The sequence below is a fragment of the Rhipicephalus sanguineus genome, chromosome 3, assembly GCF_013339695.2.
Source record: "Rhipicephalus sanguineus isolate Rsan-2018 chromosome 3, BIME_Rsan_1.4, whole genome shotgun sequence".
Taxonomy (NCBI): Eukaryota; Metazoa; Arthropoda; class Arachnida; order Ixodida; family Ixodidae; genus Rhipicephalus; species Rhipicephalus sanguineus.
The window spans coordinates 73,763,044-73,782,581 of NC_051178.1; the positions used below are offsets into that span (position 1 = coordinate 73,763,044).

A 19,538-nucleotide genomic window follows, 5' to 3' on the forward strand; every position below is an offset into this window, starting at 1 on the left:
CACTGCGTGGGGTAGTGACAAGAAGTGTCTTATGAATTTGCATAAAAGCCTCATACGCACTCGCCTGGACTACGGGGCAATAATCTATCAGTCTGCCACACCAAGCGCCCTAAAGATGCTTGACCCTGTCCACCATCTAGGCATTCGACTATCTACGGGCGCCTTTCGCACCAGCCCCGTGGAAAGCCTTTACATCGAATCGAATGAGTGGTCGCTACACCTCCAGAGATCTTACCTATCATTTGTATATTTCCTCAAAGTGAACGCAAACAATGAACACCCCTCACAAACTACAATCAATGAGTTGTCTGCTTCTGAACTTTTTCACAACCGTCCTTCTATGAGACAGCCGTACTCACTTCGTGTGACGGGCCTAGCTGAAGATTTAAATGGGTGTGCCACTTCTCGAACACTGTCTAATGGCTCCCGCGGCCCATCTCCCGCCGTGGCAGTGGCAGCTTATAGATTGCGATGTATCTTTCGTCGAAGTTACCAAGCACGCGCCACTTGCGCATATCCGTACACACTTCCTCGAATTACAATACAAGTACCCACACCCTAAATTCTTTACAGATGCCTCAAAGTCTAACACTTCTGTGTCGTACGCAGCCGTTGGTCCATCCTTTTCCGATTCCGGTATTCTGCACCCTGATTCAAGTATCTTCACGGCAGAAGCTTACGCGATACTTGCGGCAGTTAAACACATAAAACAACTGAAACTACAAAAGGCAGTGATATACACCGATTCATTAAGTGTAGTGAAAGCTTTAAAAACTATGACAAAGCACACAAATCCTGTCCTTGTTTCGCTATACTCTATTTTATGCACGATCTACTCCCTCAAACAACATGTCGTAGTGTGCTGGGTGCCTGGGCACCGCGAGATACAAGGCAACGTGTTGGCGGATCAGCTAGCAGCATCCGCCCGCGAAAACCGTCCCAATACAGCCGTAGCTATCCCTCCGCTAGACTTAAAACCATTCCTCAAAAGAAAGCTCAGGGCCTTTTGGCAGAGCACATGGGATAGGAACACACAAAATAAACTGCATCTTATCAAGCCGCAACTAGGTAATTGGACACCAGTATCAAAGTCACGCCACACAGAAGTTACACTCTGCAGACTTAGGATTGGCCACACATACAGTACACATTCATATCTTTTGTCCGGAGGCGATCCACCTTTGTGCGACTACTGTGGTGATCCTTTAACCGTACTTCACACGCTACTACAATGCACGGAACTAGACGCTTTCAGGAGAAAGCATTTTTCATCTGCATACCTGCACTTCCCACTTCATCCTGCTATGTTCATTGGCAGAGAACCCCTTTTTAAATATCAGTCCCTCTTTGAATTTTTAAAAAGTGTACATAATTTCAACGTAATTTTCCCAGGCGCTCCGTAGCGCGGCCTCGTGATTGAGGCTGCTGCTGCGGTTTCTATCAAAGGAAGCACCTGCCTCCCTGCCTTTGGGCTCAAAGGCCTTGAGGAGGCGTTCGTGCTGTTCTCCCGCTACTCACTTGTAAATACCATACTCACTCGTCATTCAACCCACACCCATAGATCACATCACTTGTCTCTGCCATAATTTTATACTGTATACACCCCTTTTACGCTTATTTATAGTGCGTGATTTTAGGCCCCTATACAGCCATAATACACCCTGTCGTCGAAATCATTGGTCATCGCCAACACCACACAAAAGACATGGCGCTCTTTGGCCACCCATGGCCCTTGCGCCACAAAACACCAATAATCATCATCATCATCATCATCGGGATATCTCAGTGCATGTTGAAATTCTGTGGAGGGCTGCTTAAGTATACTATAGGTATTGCGCAAAGCAACGAATGAATCAGACTGAAGCTAAAACACACACACACAAGACACTCAGTGCAAAGTGTCCTTCCTTTGCTTTGAACGATACTATAACATATTTAAAGTTCTCGGGAGATTGTAGGCTATGCGGTGATGTGCAGAGCAAGAGGGTATCAAAGGCATCGACACGTAGTGTTTTTTGGTAGAGTGCTGGATGGGTTTTTGAGTGCCCCCATCTTGGGCTAGCTGTTAACGTCACCGTTCTGCGTCTGTGCCAAATAAACGGAAAAGTACTGCAGTGCAATCATGCTTGGTGAAACGGCTGCACCCCAACTGAAGAAACAACGTCGCCTCTATGCTGGCCCAACGTGCATGACCGACCTGGCCGGCCATGGCCCGAGCTTGGCCAACAGAGTTGGCCCGAGGTTGGCATCGGTTAATGGCCTTACACCGGCCGACCTTTAACTGCTAACATAGGTCCAAGGCCGTAGGCCGACCTTGTATACACATCAGGTGGTGCCCAGCTGGGTTAAATAATCTCGTGCGAATAATCTAGTGCAATCTAGTGACAGCCGCGGTGCTGAACACTCAAACAATAACTTTTCGCTGACCGAGAAATAATGCGCGCGGTGTAGGGAAAAAAATTTGGTCCATAGATATAATGCAATGTCGGCTTGTCGCTGGCTCTTAGTGCCTGGCCAACGTGGTAGGTAGCAAAGCATGGCCCTACGGAGGACCACGTTTGGTCGCCCTAGCATTGGGTGCCGACTCTTTCCCTATCATTTGCCGACTGTTGGCTGAACGTCTTCGGCCAACTAATAACCAGCGTAATTGGTTGCCAATCAGGGCCCCACTTTGGGCCGCTATAGATTGCCCATTGCTCGGCCGACAATACCAGTTGCCGAGCGCCGCCCAGTTGTTTACCAACCATCGGCCAATTTCACTTGGGACGGATGCATTCGGCGTTTCACAACGTTGTTAATTGTACGTCGCTACATACGAAACTGAGTAAGCATTCTTTTAAAAGCTCGAGGTTGCGGCGTCCGTGAATCTGTTTCATTCCCTCGGGGGATGTACTTACGGGTTGTGACTTTTCTCTCCGCATGTGTGCAGTGAAAGTGCCGCAGATCATGAAGATCGTGCAGACGCAGAGCGGTGAAGGCATCAGCGTCACCTCGGTCCTCATGGAGCTGATGGGCATGACGGCCACGGCCGCCTACAGCTACGCACAGCGGTACCCATTCAGGTAAGCCTCCGTGACCACAGTCGCACGCTTGCCAGCGGGAACCGTTCTTCGGCGCTGCTCTCGGAGATTCGCACGGACGCTTCTGCGTCCGCGCGAGCTTCAGCGTCCCGCTTGCGCAGGCAGTTTCGTTCTTCATTGGACAGATACGGAGTTAAGCTCGTCGCGTGTGCCAGTTATCCTCCGGTTAAAGAGACACTAAAGGCAAAGTTAAGTCGACGTTGATTGTTGAAATAGCGTTCCAGAAACCTCGTAGTGTTTGTTTCGTGCAAGGAAGTGCTTATTTTGAATGAAAACCACGTTTTACTGGTCCGCATAGCGTTAGCGCACTTCAAATCGCGCGCCTGAAAAGGCCTCCTGACGTAGCATTTGCCTTGCCCAACGTTGCCCGTCTTTAGTGCCCGGCAGCCGACGCTGTGGTTTCTGCTTTGAAGGGCACATTACACAACATCACATGTACACGGCATTTTGTCGAAGTTTTCGTTAGTGCGACTTTCGTGAGCGTGCAAGGCAGACGCAGCAGTACGCGATAACGAAACTACCACTGGGACGCGACCGCGCGAGCGGAGCGCAGCCCTGCCAAAACGGAACTTTTGCACAACCCGCACCGTTCTCCACTGTAACGTCAAGTTGATTTTTCTATTAATCAAACACAAACGCACAACCAGCATTTTATGACGTCTTGCAATGCTCGGAATGTTCTCTTTTTATCATAAGTACCTTGAATGCTAGTGATAATTTGTACTCTGGACTCTTGACGCCATCGGGCTCGTTCCAAAATCTCCCACTTGGGGCACATATAGTGTCCTACATTTACCTTAATTTCTCGATTACTAGAGCACTATTGACGTTTTAGACGTTCCCAAACATTGAGCTTTCCATCTGACTTAAATGTTTATTTGCCTTTAGTGTCCCTTTAACAGCTGGTTACCGGACACATGACCCCCGAGACCGAGCGGAGTCGCCACCTAGCGGCAACTGACTGATCCACGCCTAGTGTGGATGGCTCCCTGCGTCGTCTGCTAGCCGCGTCATGTTTGCATGCGCGTGTACGTCATGCACGTCCTCAAAGGGCGGTTTGTCCGTTGTGTCAGCGCAATCATAACGTTATAACTGATGGAAGGCAGCGGACATTGTTCGCTTGAAGAAAGCATATTTTTGTCCTATAAAATAACAGGACCTTCGTTTCATCACTGTCATGCAGGTAATCAATCGAAGAAAGCTCTGTGCTGCACTGTTACCTTTTCATACTTCCACTGGAATAAAAACAAGCGCACACGTGTGAAACATCTTCATAGTGCTAAAGTGCTGTCAGCCACGCATATACTGTTGCTTTTCTGACTGAATTTCTTATCCCTGTCATAGACAACTAAATAAGAAAAAAAATCGTATTCGTGCGCACAGTGCACGAAAGATGAGCAGAAAGCAGATGCTTAATTAGTTCATTCACGCAACAGCAGTGCGCAGTAAGCGGAACACAAGTTAAACACGCACAAATAAAACAAGGAAAAACGTCATATAGTGCGAAAACGCAGGCTGTCGTCGAAGGAGAGCGTCCGTTTATTGCTAAATTGCGCTTCTCTCTAATGTAATACTAACGGTCGGCAGGCTTCTTGCATTAATACGGCAACGGAGAACGTGCATATGACCAGCAGGCTGCAATCAACGAGTTTTATTTGCCGACAATCTGCTCAAACCGCTCGCAGCAAAACGCCACTGTGTACACTTGTATACGCGCCGCCGACCGCCCATCCACACTAACGCGGCGCTGCCACCTGTAGCCCGATCTCGGTGCCATATTCTTGCGGCAGAGAGCCTGCCCAAGAATTAATCGTAATGCCCAGCCGTGTTCGGCTTTGATGGTTGTGTCGGCAGCGAAGTAATCGTCAACGTGCTGATCTTCCTTTTGCTTTGCTACGACGACCGTGCTCTAGCAATAGATGGTTTTAATTTGTCCGCAAACTTCTTTTGCGCTTCGCGAGAGGCCGGATAGGTGGTGCCATCTGGCATGGCCGAGGTGAACCAGGCGAGCATATTATTGTCATTGCAGAAACCTGGTGCATTTTACTTCTCTGCCGGTGTAAATTCGTGGCAGCGGCCGAACATCGAATGGGTTGCCTTTTACAGCTGAGCTGTCATGGTCGAGGTTTGCCTTGTGTCGTAGATAGAAAACTATCATCATGAACCGGCACGTGCTCTCTTCGTTCTCTTATTCATCGCTTTCCTCTTCTTCCTCTTCTGCTTCGCTCCCTGAAGACGTGCGCCAATGTTTCCGGCGAGGGATGCAATAACTCTGATGGGCGAAAGAACGAGTACACAGAGAGAGAGAAAGAAATTATTGGCGAAAAAAATTCTTGCCGAAGCGAGATTAGAACCCGCGTACCCACGATCCGAAGGCGAGCGTTCTAACCACTCGGATATCCAGGCACGCTGGCAGAGCATAACATAGCCTTGTATAGCATACTATAACAAGGGGGTGGCAAAGGGAAGTGAGGGTGAGAAGGACAGATTTGAGGAAGAGGAGGAGGTCAGAACGAGTATATATAGAGAGAGATAGAAAGAAAGAGAAAGAGAAGGCGAGAAACCAACTACAGAGAGAGAAAGAGATCGAGAAACGAAAGAAAGAAAGAAAGAAAGAAAGAAAGAAAGAAAGAAAGAAAGAAAGAAAGAAAGAAAGAAAGAAAGAAAGAAAGAAAGAAAGAAAGAAAGAAAGAAAGAAAGAAAGAAAGAAAGGCAGAGAAGGAGACATAAAGGAACAGGCACAAAACTATCATCTATCATCTAAGAAAACTATCATCTTCGTGAACCGGCAGGCTGATTGAAATGATGTTAAAGGGGCCCTGCAGCACTTTTCCAAGTAATGATCAAATGACCCCACTATCAGAGTGTATTGCCTCACGAATCGACTGCCGCAATTTTTTTTCGAATCCTTCATGTACGAGCGGAGTTCCGTGTTCGTTATATAGAGGCTCAACTGTATTCAATCCTCATTGCTATCAGAAGAAGGAAAGAAACAGGCGTCTCCTTTCTTCGTTTCTCTCGTTCGCGCAGTGCGCTGATCACATGCGGGGTTACGGAATGCCGAGTTTTACAGGAGCCGTGACCGGCAGCTGCAATTACAGAGTTACTGAATGTGGCTCGTTTAGCTGAGCCATAAACAGTAACTCTAGCAGCGACGCTGTACGTGCGACATCTTATAGGGGTTTATCCAACTAGGTCGCGTATGAAAGAAAAAAGGTTCTGGAAGCGTCCTTGACCCTTCACTTAGGTAGTTGCACTCGCACGTCGGCGTTCGTGGTGCCTTGGTGGTGTATTCCTTGATTTCATCTGGTGTTTCGCGCGCTGATGAGGCGGATCACAGAGGCCACGTAGAAAGAAGCGCGTTGTTGAGATCCGCTCCGACAGGTGCCACAGTGATCCCAGCCGCTCACTATCTTTCAATGAACTCGTATCTTTCAATGAACTCAATCAATTAATTTTCATTAATTATCCTGACAGTCAACTGGTCATCATCTTAGTAAACTTCCGCTCCGATATCATGTGTATGCAACGGAACTCTTAAGGGGGCCCTTCACCCCACATTACGCATGTCGTTTTCATCGGCCGTTTGCTTGCTGTGGGTCTTGGTGAGTGCTTTCGCACCAGTGAAATCGGCGAGAAAAAAAAGCGTTTGATATTTTAATTTGTTCCCGAAGTGGGTTTCCGCGCCGACTGCAGCGTCATACATCAACGATTTCTGCTGCAAGAAGCGAGGTATCGCTCAGCCTGCGCTGTTTACTTCGAATGGTTGAAAATGAAGAATATATTACGCACGCTTGCGATGTACTCATTGTGAGGAATTTACAAATTGTGAGATGTTTAGTTACTTGTTAGAGCTACGAAAAAGACACCCATTTTGTGCATCAGTTTCAATTTTTGTGCACCTGTGACACCGGTAGCGCTGTCGAATGGTCTGCAGTAGAGCTACCTAAAGGTAGCATATACAGTACTTTTCTACAGTGTGCATGCGCGTTCCCCATTCAGCCGCATTCTCTCCGCGTTCCTGCATGACCCTCGTCGCTGTCGTCTTCGTGTGACGTCGGTCTCGGCTTGCTTTTTAGGGGCGAAGCTCCTTAAGGCGGCACCCGTTCGTCCCTCGTAGTCGTCGTCGTAGTAGTAGTAGCAGTAGTAGTAGTCGTAGTCCGTAACAAGTCTTACGCTTTGACCTCCAAGGTGGTGCCGGTGGGAGATTTTTCCTGTGTATTGTTGAACAACAAAAAATTCGCAGCGTGCGCGTTAACTAAAAGCCGAATTCTTCTGTCTCTCATTCCCCATTAGCAGCCATTGGCATGTTCCAGTAGGTAACGTTAGTAGAAGTAGAAGTGTAAGTGTTAGCTAAAAGCCGACTTCTTCTGTCTCTCATTCCCATTAGCAGCCATTGTTTACCTCCAAGGTAGTGCCTGGTGAGATTTCTCCTGTGCGTGATTAAACAATAAAAATTTTGTTCAAAACGCCGTTGATTGATGAAATAAACCAACGAAAGACGCCAGATGTTTTGTAAAAGCAAAACGAAAGAACGCCAGATGTTTCTAAAGCAAAACGAAAAGACGCCAGCTGCTTAACGAAAGACGCCAGATTTTTCGAAAGCAATGGTTTTCTAAACAATGAAAATTCACAGCGTACATGTCAAATTAAAGTGAGCTGCAAGTCGTCATAACTCATCTAACCTGTAGTATAGACGCGCCCGATCTCACGTCGGTGATGATGTACTGGGCAGAATTCACGGAAGATTCACGGTTTACCGATGAACCTCCGCAGCTTCGCCCACTCATCATCATTCACTCCGTGGATATGCTGTGATTTTTTTGCTTGAAGAACTTTATTGCAAGTGCAATAGGGAGGAAGCCTGAGGTGGCCCGGAGGGGGTCACCCCTCACAAGCACGAGGTGGGCTCCTCATTACAGGAGCCCATTGGCGACCGCCGCGACTCGGGCTCGGTCGACCAGAGAGCCCTTCTGGCTCGTCAGGTCGGAACAGCCGAGCAGGGCTGCCTCCCAGCCTTCCCGAGTGAGGTTTGGTTTTGGGGCGAGGTTCTGGGTTGATTGGCATGCCCACACCATGTGGAACTCAATGTTCGTGGGGCAGGCGGCAAAGGCTGGCAGCTCTGTTTATAAAATCTTTTCTATGAAAGCACAAAAAATAAACAACCGCCCTGTGTTGCTTCACGCATAAAATGCTGCAAAGTTGTTAACAACTGTTCCAAGAGACGACTTCGCATTGGAAAATCACTTTTCGGATGCAGCTGGTTGCTGAAAAGCAGCTTGCAGAATTTGGTTGTCTTTTCTTTTGCAAATTAACATTCGGCAATTGGTTAACGCCTGAAAATAACAAGAACAAAAAAAGACTGCCGTTGTCGAATGTGAAAATGTGTATACAGATAAAATTGCGAATGAAATCGGCGATATTTGGCTACAAGTCTTGCTCTTTTTTTGCGTTTGGCTACATTTGGTCTTCAATTTGTCTCGCTTTTGGCTGTGCCGCCTCGTCCGACCTGGCAACACTGCGCCGACTTCGTTTCCGTTCAGTCCAGTCTCGGAAGACGCATGGGGCGTCCGCGCATCGTCCGTACCCCTGAAGAAGAGGCGGCTCTCGCCCAGCGCCGCCGAGAGAGCGCCCGTGAAAGAGCGCGTCGTCGACGGGCCGACCCTGCGGTGCGAGCCGCTGAAGCCGCGGCTCACCGCAAACGCCGAGCAGAACGACCCGAGGTCAGGCTACGTGAAGCTCAACATAAACGCCAGCGTCGAGAAGAAGACCCCGAACTCCGAAAGCGTGAAGCTCAAGCTAAACGCCAGCGAAGAGTTACCGATCCCGAGTTCAGGGAACGCGACGTTCAAGCAAAACGGCAGCGACGGGCGAACGACCCCGACTATCGGGCCAGAGAAGCAGAACGCCGCAAACAGCGTCGGCTCCTCGATGAAGAGCGGCCTAGCGCCAGTGTCGGGTATGATGAAGCGTGGCCTAGCGCAAGTGTAGTCTACGATGAGTCACTACCTAGCTCAAGTGCTACCATTACCAGTTTCCTCATAGAAGACACCGACGAAGACAGCAACGGTGAAGAAAATGAGGAGGACTCCAATGCAAACAACAACGGCGGTGAACGCAGTGGTGAGGCCAGTGGTGGTGCCGACACTGGTGCACGTGTTGTTAGGGGTGCCGACGGTGACCCGTTCGTGAAATTACCCCCAGCAACGAACCCATTCCGGCGTCAATTCCTCGAGCTCCTTCGGAGTGTCTTGCACAGTGCGTGACAGACTGATTCGACAACGAAGTGGCTCCGGTTTGGGGAATCCGTTCTGACGCGCACTAAAGCAATGCTTTCAAAGTGCTCAGTGAACACTACCCTGACGTAGAGTCGGTTAAAGTTTGCTCGCACTGCAAGTACTCTCTGATTCGAGGAATACTCCCTGCCTTCGTTACTGTGTGCGGGTATGTATACAGTGACCACAAGGGTACCCTTCTTTCTGTCATTGTGCTGGACCTGCAATAAACACTCCATTCTCCACCGTAATCGAGTGGTGTCTTTAATGCTTCTCACAAACACCTGCAAAACTAAGAAACCCTTCACTGCAGTAAATTGGGGGTAAGCGAAGCTTTACCAGGGTGCAAATGAACCTTCCCTTTGTGCAAAACTCGCACGTTGTAAAAACACCGTCAAATCACAAGTAAAATGCATTGCAGCACAAGGGAAAGGTTCAGCTGGAGCTTTTCACGATAGAGGAAGGGCTCCTCTAAGAAGGAAAAAGAGAAAGAAAAAAAGAAAGAAAGGAAACAACGAAATATAGACACAAATACGGAAAGAAACAATGATAGAGGGAAAGAAAAGTAGTAGGTTAGGCACGCACACGCCAAGCTTCGCTTGTCCCCATTTTCCTAATAGGGGAAGGGCTCCTTAATTTTATTAATACGTATATGCTTTTTGAAGGTGTCATAACCCCCTCCCCCCCCCCGGGGGGGTTGAAGAGAAAACACATCCTGCGGATAGCAGACTCGCACGCGTCAAATAAAGTTTAGAAGCGGAGTGCGAAGTTGTCATTTTCTCAAGCATGCACTCTATATAGAGGCCCGTCCTCACTCTCCATGGTGGGCGAGGCGCCTGCTGTTTGACGTCAAACAGCAGATAGCATGTCACTGGCCAATAACCGACATAAATCAAGAGCGGCGTTTGGATCAGATGCGCTTCTTGCCACGGGGTGCCGCCACGTGCGGCGCCGCGCTCCATATATAGTCTACTAACGTTACATAGTGAGCCACGCTGGCGCACGTGAATGAAACGGGAGAGAGAGGTCGTGTTTCATCACGCGCGCTAAAGGTCATGACGCGCTGACGTAACTTCCCTCCCTCCCTGTGTAGGTTCCATGGCGCTGTTCGTGCCGAGAGAAGATAGCTCTTATGGTGTGCGTCAAATCGCTCTAACTCCGCTGGTTCTTGACGGATTCGAGAAATTTTCGCCGCAATAGATTCGTGAGGCAGTAAACTCGCGATTCTGAGGTCATTCGAAAATTACTTGGAAAAGTGGTTCAGGGCCCCTATAAGTGAATCACCCTTTTTCTCAAGGAAGCTAGGGGCAATTAAAACTTACTCTCCTTCTTGTTCGCTGAACTCTTTTGCTGAGCGGTTGCGTTTAAAATTCGTGAAATGCAGACTTTTCGTAAAATGCAGACTAATGATTTTGACTTGCCATTGTGGCGACCCGTTAAGTGGAAAGCATGGAAAAGGATGAAGGCTTGATATGGCGTGCTCCAAAGAGTGCGCCAGTGCGACTTATCGCCGACATGGTGCGACATGTTTGCGATGCTGTAAACGCACTGCACGCATTTAATGGCCGATAAACGTGCCGTTCGCTGCCGCCTCCTCATTGTGCGGTACCGCCATGTGCACGCGGTACATGCACTGTGGTTACACGGAGTGCACGTCGCTTACAGTAACGAAAGCAGCTGACCATCGCCGCATTGACCGAGCAAGATCTTGGTCTTATAGGGTTCAACCAGCTCCCGGAAAGCAAAAGCCAAGGCCGTGTTCCTGAAGGCACCCTATCGCGTGAGCTCGTTCCGGGAGAAGTTGCCGTACGTATACCCATTCCGCTAGAGCCCATCGTCACACGTTGGCGAACGTGGCTATAGAAGCGGTTCAGCATTACAGCTGCTACTTTTCTGACATCAATGTCGGGATTAATGACTTTTCAGGCGACGAGAGTGCTATACCTTCAGAAAGGGCCAAGCTGTCCTCTCTCTGGAAGCTGTCCTCTCTCTGCACAGGTAAGCAAGGAGACCTCGCTTACCTGTGCGCCAACATCACGTTTCTCGCAAACACTATCAGGAAACTTGAACGCTCGGGAGAAACTCTTAATTGCGGACATTGCTGTAATTCTTTATGTACAGCAACGAATCGCTGCCGTTCCCGAAGAACCAGTAGCCGAAAAGGCACGTGCGAAGTTACAATCAGTCTTGGGCAAGAACGAGGCTTTTTTTTTTTTGTCCTTAAAGAAGTATCAGGAGTCCTTGCTCAGGAGCACTCTAGGATCCCAGTGTCGGATAAGCCATAGAATGTTCTCGAGTAGAACTACACTCCAATAACATCTGTCAACGTCGAGCGTTCCTTCTCAGCGTACGAGCTCATTCTCAGTGACAGGGGGTATAATTTTGAATCTGGAGATGGGCGGTAGTTTGCGATTGTTTCTACAATTTTCACAGTGATTGTTAGACTACGTTCCCATGTGCTCTCCAAACAAATTACTTCAAACATGTGCGCTTGAAATGGGCGGAAGTGTATTCGACATTGTTGGGACGCCTTGCCTGTGCGAATCCGATAATGTCATTGCATATGAGAATATTGCCACAGTTGCACCTAACAGTCCTCATGTAAAAAATGTTAATTTCTTAATAAATCGTCGTCTCTTTTGCATTTAACAAATGTCTGTTTTTGTTGTGTTTTAATTTATTTGCGTCAGTCAGACGTAAAGTAGCCATTTCTAAATCAGTATTTCCAGCTTTCAAGATTTCTTTTTCATGTCTATTTTACTATATGCAACACTCGGGCAAGCGACAGTGGCCATTGAACGTGAATGTGAGCAGTGTGCTTGTTGAACTAAGCCGACTGATCGTCATTAGTCCATCAGTCTCATGAGACGATTGCGCGGCTATGTTCAACTGTTGGCGCCTTTGTGCCATCACAAACAATAACATTTTTCGTTTCCCTGCCGTAGATACAGGTCGCGCACGTCTTCGCTCGAAATTACTTGCATTTATACAAAAAATTGATTATGCCTATATTTACGACGTTCGAGGCATGAAACGTTGTTTTGACTGCCCATTTTCGGCGCCTGAGACACCCTTTTTTAATGCCTAAAAATCCGGCTTCTAATTATTGCTATTATTATCGCTCCAGCCGCAGACTGTGGCGCAAAATTTCGATACCGTGCCCAAGTTGACGGAGATAATAATAAAAAAAAAAGCGTCATGTCGGCCTTTTCTCTCTTTTTGTTTTTTTTTTTCTTCAGAAAGAAACTTAACGCTCCTTTAGTGCTTACAGGATCGAGCATGTTGCGATGTAGAGTAAGTATAAAGACGAAGTGACCAGCAAACGGCGACGAAGTCGAGAAGCGTTCTCGGTGAAGAACGAGTTTCAAACGTTTCCCGCGTTTTCTCTCGCTTCCCCCATCGCCTCATTGAACAGCCGATAGATGGCGCGACGTTCCCACGCTCCAGGCCCCGGCGAAACGCGCGCGAAAGATTGCTCGCGTTTGAAAGTCGCCGCGGACCCACTGTGCGGTGGTGTTTGTAGAAAGGGATCAGCGTAGTATAAAGGGAACTGTCGTATTTATGTTTGTTTGGTTGTTTGCTTTGAGTTTTCTTTGTCTTCTTCTTTTGTTCTAAAAGTGGTCGAGTAGGGAAGTTTTCGAATCGAACGCCGTGTACTTTCTTCCGAAGAAAGGCTAAATACAAAAGAACAACATTAACATTAGAAGAACATCAACATCAGGCCCGTAGCCAGGGGGGGAGGGGGGAGGGATATGGCCCCGGCCCCCCTACCCCCTACCCGAAAATTTTTGTGGAGGGAAGTGTTATACCGAAAATAAATAACAAAAATCGGTGTTTTTCTCAAATAGTCAAGCTGTCCAGCAAGTGCACCCCCCGCCCCGAAAGAAATTCCTGGCTACGGGCCTGATCAACATTATGCGGCAAAATTGATGCCGTTTAAAACAGGACCTAACACCGTAGACTGGGCAACTTTTATGTCCTAAGACATAAATGTTATTGAAGCTGGCGCGTCCTGACTTGTAGTTTTTGCGCAGTGCGTTTCAGTGGTAACGTTTACAATGTCAAATAATTTTTCCATGCTTCTTTATTTGTGTATTATAGTTTTGTGATATCTGTCTGTCTTGTCTTATACTTTGCATATCTGTATTTACCTATTTGTTTTATACTTTTTAATGCTGCTCACTCTTCGGTTTCTACCTTGCTATTTTTCTTTTGAGTACCTCCTTAACAGATCCCCTTGACCGTTTAACAATGGGACCGCCTTCTGTATTTCCAACGCTTGCTCACAAATGATATTGCATGACGCTACGCTTAGTGAAGTTCAAGCTTATAAAGCACAGTTACAGTACGTCACTAGATGTTTAAGGAAACGATGTCTACTTACAACAGCATCATGCATAGGTTATACTAAGACCGACGGAAAGACAGGTGACGGGATCAATACCCAAATACGTAATTACTTCTTTGTAGGGTGCATATGAGAAAAAATTGGAGGCGGCCCTCGGCTATTCAGGCACCACTCGGCTATGCAGGCACGCTGGCAGAGCAGAGCATTGCATTTTATATATAGTACAGTACAGCAAGGTGGTGGGAAAGGGAAGTGAGGGTGAGGTGGAGAAATGTGAGATTTAGGAGGAGGGAAAGGAGGATGGGAGAACGAGCACGGAGATGTAGAGGCAGAGAGACAGAGAAAGAAATAGAAACAGAGAAATAGACAGAAAGAAAGCGAAGAAACAGACTAAAAGATAGAAGGCGAGAGAGCGACTTCAGAGAGGGGGAGGGAGGGAGGGAGAGAACAAGAAATAAGCAAGGGAAGAAGCAGAGAAAAAGAAGGCGAGAGACCGACTACGCTGAGAGAGAGAAATAGAAAAAGAAAGAGAAAAAAAGAGAGAAAGAATCAGAAGAAAGATAAAAAGACTGAGAAAGAAAGAGTTAGAAAGCAAGAGATAAACAGAGAAAAAAAATAGAAGGCGAGAGAGAGACTACAGAGAGACGTACTCAGACATATTTGTACAACAGAGATTGCTAGAATAACAGAGAGCATAGCTAGTTGATAAGTATTCATTCTAAAAAAATGACTGCGCGTGCAAACACGGACGCAAGAAAGAAGTCACGGCACCACAAACGCCGTACCAACTGAAGAGACGCACAACAGCGGAAAAGAAAGAAGCACGAAAATTTGTCAGCGCATGCCCATGCAATAGGTGAACCCATCGATCCGTTTGCAGATCTATCAATCCGTTCAAGCGTTTGTGGTGTCGTGACTTCTTTCTTGTGTCCGTGTTTGCACTCCCTGTCTTTTTTTAGAATGAGAGATAGCTAACCTAATCCAACCAAACCCAACCCATCCTAGCAGTCAACCTAGTCAAACCGAACTGACGTGCAGAGGTGGCAAAATTACTTCTAAAATTAATGAAGTTACATTAGTAATCACCTTTAGAATTTCTTTATTTTAATTAAGTTACGTTACACATTACAACTCTCCCACAGCAATAATCACCTTACATTACTATTACTTTTGAAAAGAAAAGAACTTACTTTGAAATTACGTCAACAAGATTTATTCAAGCAACGTTATTGAAGACTTCGAGTTCCGATGCTACACGGCTTTTCTGTGGGGCTGCTTCACTCCCACGCTTGAGACTTGGCACACACATTAACTTGCCTGTGCGATTATTACAGCGAAAGCTGTTATGAGATCATTTCACCGGCCGTTTTCACCGGCGCCGTAGTTGTCCGCCGCCGCCGCCGCCGGTGTCCGTAACCAGTATCGCTCGAAATAAGAAAAAAAAACGAAATAAGGAAAAAAATTCCAGAATGGAACGAGGTTCGAACCTGGGTCCCCTGCGTGGGAGCCCAGTATTCAACCTCTGAGCCATGCCGGTGCTTGAAACTGCTTTGCAAAAAGGTCCTATACAGGCTTCATGTCGGGAAGGAACCACATTAGCATATGCAATATAGCGTGGTGGAAGAGTAAAATAAGCACCAAGCGTCGCAAAACGCGAATTCTGTAACCAGGCGTCACACAATGCGAATTGCGCAACGAGTGGGTTGTTGAATGCTTCCAACCCATTACAAAGGGCTCTGCCATAATCCTTCGTCGTCATCAGCCACAGCATCAACAAAGTGCACATAATGCCTTACATGCGTTTAGCAGGTACCACGGCTCTCCGTAGAATGACGAAAAATGGCACAGTGCCTGCTGCCCTACTTCTCAAAAATTACAATGATTTATAGCGTAGTGGGTTCCTCGCAAGTGCACTTGTATTGGTTGCCAAGGAAGCCCATAAGCGCATGATCCACTTCCTCGGGGTCTCAGTAAAATTACAATGATTTAGAGCGTAGTGGCTTTCTCGCAAGTGCACTTGTATTGGTTGCCAAGGAAGCCCACAAGCGCATGATCCATTTCCTCGGGCTCTCAGTAAAGTTCTTCGCCCCCCCCCCCTCTCTCCTACGTCAACGTATGTTATACAGCATGGCGGGAGAGGGAAATAGCGACCGGGCGTCACCCAATGCAAATTACATAACTGGTGGGCCGTTTAAAGCTTCCAACCCATTACAAAGGGCTGAGCCATAATTCTTCATCGTCATCAGTCGTCGCGTCAACAAAGTGCACATAATGCCTTACAGACGTGTAGCGGGTGCCTCGCTTCTCCGCAGAATGACGAATAAAGGCTTAGTAGGTGCTTCCCAACTTCACAAAAATTGTGATTTATGGCGTAGTGGGTACTTTTCTAGTGCACTTGTATTGTAGCCCCAAGAGAGCTTACAGCGGGCTCTAGAAACGCCGCTCTTCCAGCTTTCGCTGTGACTGTGCTGCGGTTTCAGCGCAGGCCTGGCGTTTTTTCTTTGTTTATTTGGTCAGGTTTTGACGTAATAAGGCAAGCGGACATACTGCGTCTTAGTCACTAGTAATTAAGAAAGTAATCACTATACACAGAAAACCACTTTACACCCTTAAGGGGGTTTTGCCGTGTCTATAACTAACACCCTTACACCCTAGGAAAAGGGTGTTTTCCCGTATCAAAACACCCATACCATAGGGTGTTTCCAATGGCCTAAACACCCTTGTCACTGAAAAATGTGAAAAAAATCTACCAGTCAGGGAACATGGAACTATAGATGACATCAGCATAGAAGGTGTACGCACGCGCCACACCGCACACACAGCAAATCGTATTGTAAAATACCACATGGACGGAGCCCTCGTGCTACACAGCCTTACACTGTAAACCACTTTGCACCCTTAAGGGGGTTTCAAGCAAGTAAAACACCCTTTTGCCTAACCAAATTTGCAAAAATTAGGGTGTAAGGGTGCTTTCCTTCCCCAAAACAGCCTTTAGGGGGTAATGCTCTAACTAAACACCCTTTAGGAGTTAAGGGTGTTATTTGCTATCGAAACACCCATGGCCCATACCACAGCGTGCCAGATGATAACCGGGACTCGCTGATTAAAATGTCGTTGGATCTTCGGCGAGTTTAGATTAAAAGATATGTCTCTTTTAGGGCTATCTACAAGCGCACCATAAATTTACGCCTATTCTCCTAATGTTTAATGTTCATTTATACGGAACAGAAATATCTCCACCGGCACTGAACGGCGGCTTAAGATACTATGGCTATATATATCAGATGGTCAGTGTAAGGCTGTGTAGCACGAGCGCTCCGTCCATGTGGTATTTTACAATACGCTTTGTTGTGTGTGCCGCGGTGTGGCGCGTGCGCACACCTTCTACGCTGATGTCATCTAAAATTGCATGTTCCCTGACTGGTAGATTTTTTTTCAAAATTTTCAGTGATAAGGGTGTTTAGGCCATTGGAAACACCCTATGGTATGGGTGTTTTGCTACGTGAAAACACCCTTTTCCTAGGGTGTAAGGGTGTTAGTTATAGACACGGCAAAACCCCCTTAAGGGTGTAAAGTGGTTTACTGTGTACACTGACCAACTGGTATATATAGCCATAGTATCTTAAGCCGCCGTTCAGTGCCGGTGGAGATATTTCTGTTCCGTATAAATGAACAATAAACATTAAGAGAATAGGCGTAAATTTGTGGTACGCTTGTAGATAGCCCTAAAAGAGACATATCTTTTAATCTAAACTCGCCGAAGATCCAACGACATTTTAATCAGCGAGTCCCAGTTATCATCTGGCACGCTGTGGTATGGGCAGGGCTGGGCAAAGATACTTTGAAATTGTATCGCGATACGATACAAGATACTCAGGAAAGAAGTATTGGAGATACATATACAAGATACTGCCGCGATAATTGTATCCGATACGATACTTGGCAATTGTATCTTAAGATACTTCGATAAATTCTCAGATATGTTATTATAGATCCATATACTGTAGCAGCAAACGCTTTACACAAAAATGTCTGCTTGAAATTTCCTTAACTGTGACCTATTTTGTTTCACTTGAATGAAACGTCTGTTAGTATCTCAAAACTTCTGCTCTTCTTGCTCAAAGTACATTACTTTCCTTCCAAAACAACTTAATGCGGCTTGTTTTAGCTTCTTCATAGGACAACTCTTTATATACTTCGCTGACAGCGGTTCTTGCTTGTCATTTTTGCAATTGATGGGAGTCGCTGCTCAGCTTGCCGACCAGCTAGCGGATTGCCATATAATCACAAAAATAATAACGTCACTATGAAGCCTTTGCTCGGCGGCGAAAATACCGGTGTGGACTTTTACCTTGTCCGTAAAAGGCAGTTTGCGCGATACTGTATATCCGGACAGGTGTACCGCAGCATTGCCGCTGGTAGTGACTTTTTTTTTTGCGGGGGGGGGGGGTGCGCATGGTGTATGCGGGGTTTGAGACCGTTTGCTAGCGGCCTGGCCGGCACACATGACCATCTCCGTCCCATTTGTTTTTATTTTCTAAATAAGTATGTTCGTCAGCTACACAGACATGACTTGTCTCAGGCATTTTTTTCGTGAGGAACATGAGGTCACCATGTGCTGAAACATAACCGTGGAACCAAAACTCTATATTTCAATCCGCGTCCAGATTTCACTCGTTGTGTACATCGGTATCGATGTTTCTCGAATTCTGACTCAAAATCCCCTTCAGAAATGACCTGTATATGAGATATGGAAACGGCTTCCTTTAAATGGCAACGTCATTTTGTTCGAACTCTCTCCGACCCCACCATCTTCACTGTCCCGGCCTTTGGAGCTAAATTTCGCGACTGCGGTTCGCCGGCTATATATAAGCTGAGTTTGAGACCCCTGGTGTATACGTAGATGACGTAAAACTGCAATGAATTTCCTTTTTCTACTTAGCTGCTGGCGTGAGGGATTATTTGTTGATATACTCACTAACGTGCAACCTTTAGCAGTTTTTCTTCAGCGAGAGAACATGTGCAACACAGAAATGTCTCAGGCGTATTGTATAGTTGCACAAAGCGTCGCAGTACACCGCCGCTGTTCGCGCTATTGCCGCTTATAGCTCCCATTATGTGGCCATTAGTAATACAAAAATATTTAAGAAGGCCTAAAACAGGAAAACAAATATAAGTAAAATAGAGAGGTGATTGTGTATCAAACGTTCACATTGAATGAGTGCAGAAACACAATACAGACGGCGCCCTTAATATCTATGACCATGAAATATCGTCAACTTAAATGTTGAGACAATAGAAAATTCAGTGCCTATGGAAAATTGCCTGAAACGGCTCGTTGGGATGCTCATGAGTAAAACGGAGCATTCAGTGAAACAACGTTTCTCGAATCCTCTTCCTAACATCTTCAAGATGGCTCCTAATTATTTCCATTATTATAATGCAAACTCAATTTCGCTACTTTCGCAAGCGGTAAGCAGAATAGTTTGTACTGTATACTCGAGACATGCCCACATAATAATATATTTGTTTTCAAGATTGCCTTGGCAACGTGTAAATGTGTAAACAGTAGTAGGAATAAAGCAGACAGTTAGAAGAATAAAGCAGAAATGTTATTTTGGGAGCGCGTTACAAAAGACATACTGCAGTGACCAGACCGGAAAAACAGTGCAGAGACTTAGGTAGTGTAGGGATGGAAAATGACAGCCAAGAAAGTGCTTGTGCTAATAATCAAATTATGATTTCACAAATTCTTTGAATAAATGTAGCAGGAAGTGAAAAATATGATACGCCAAGATATTTTCTGTTAGCAACACGCTCGCTCTATTAGACCTA

General features: G+C 46.5%; 1 protein-coding gene across 1 annotated transcript in view; it reads left to right on the top strand.

The window, feature by feature from the left end:
- The window catches only part of LOC119386742 (mannose-P-dolichol utilization defect 1 protein), a 76,708-nt gene that overhangs the window by 10,630 nt on the left and 46,540 nt on the right, over window positions 1-19,538 (top strand). The window contains exon 3 of the mRNA XM_037654024.2: window positions 2,930-3,062. Coding sequence (XP_037509952.1) covers window positions 2,930-3,062 — 133 coding nt within the window. The remainder of the gene's footprint in view (window positions 1-2,929; window positions 3,063-19,538) is intronic.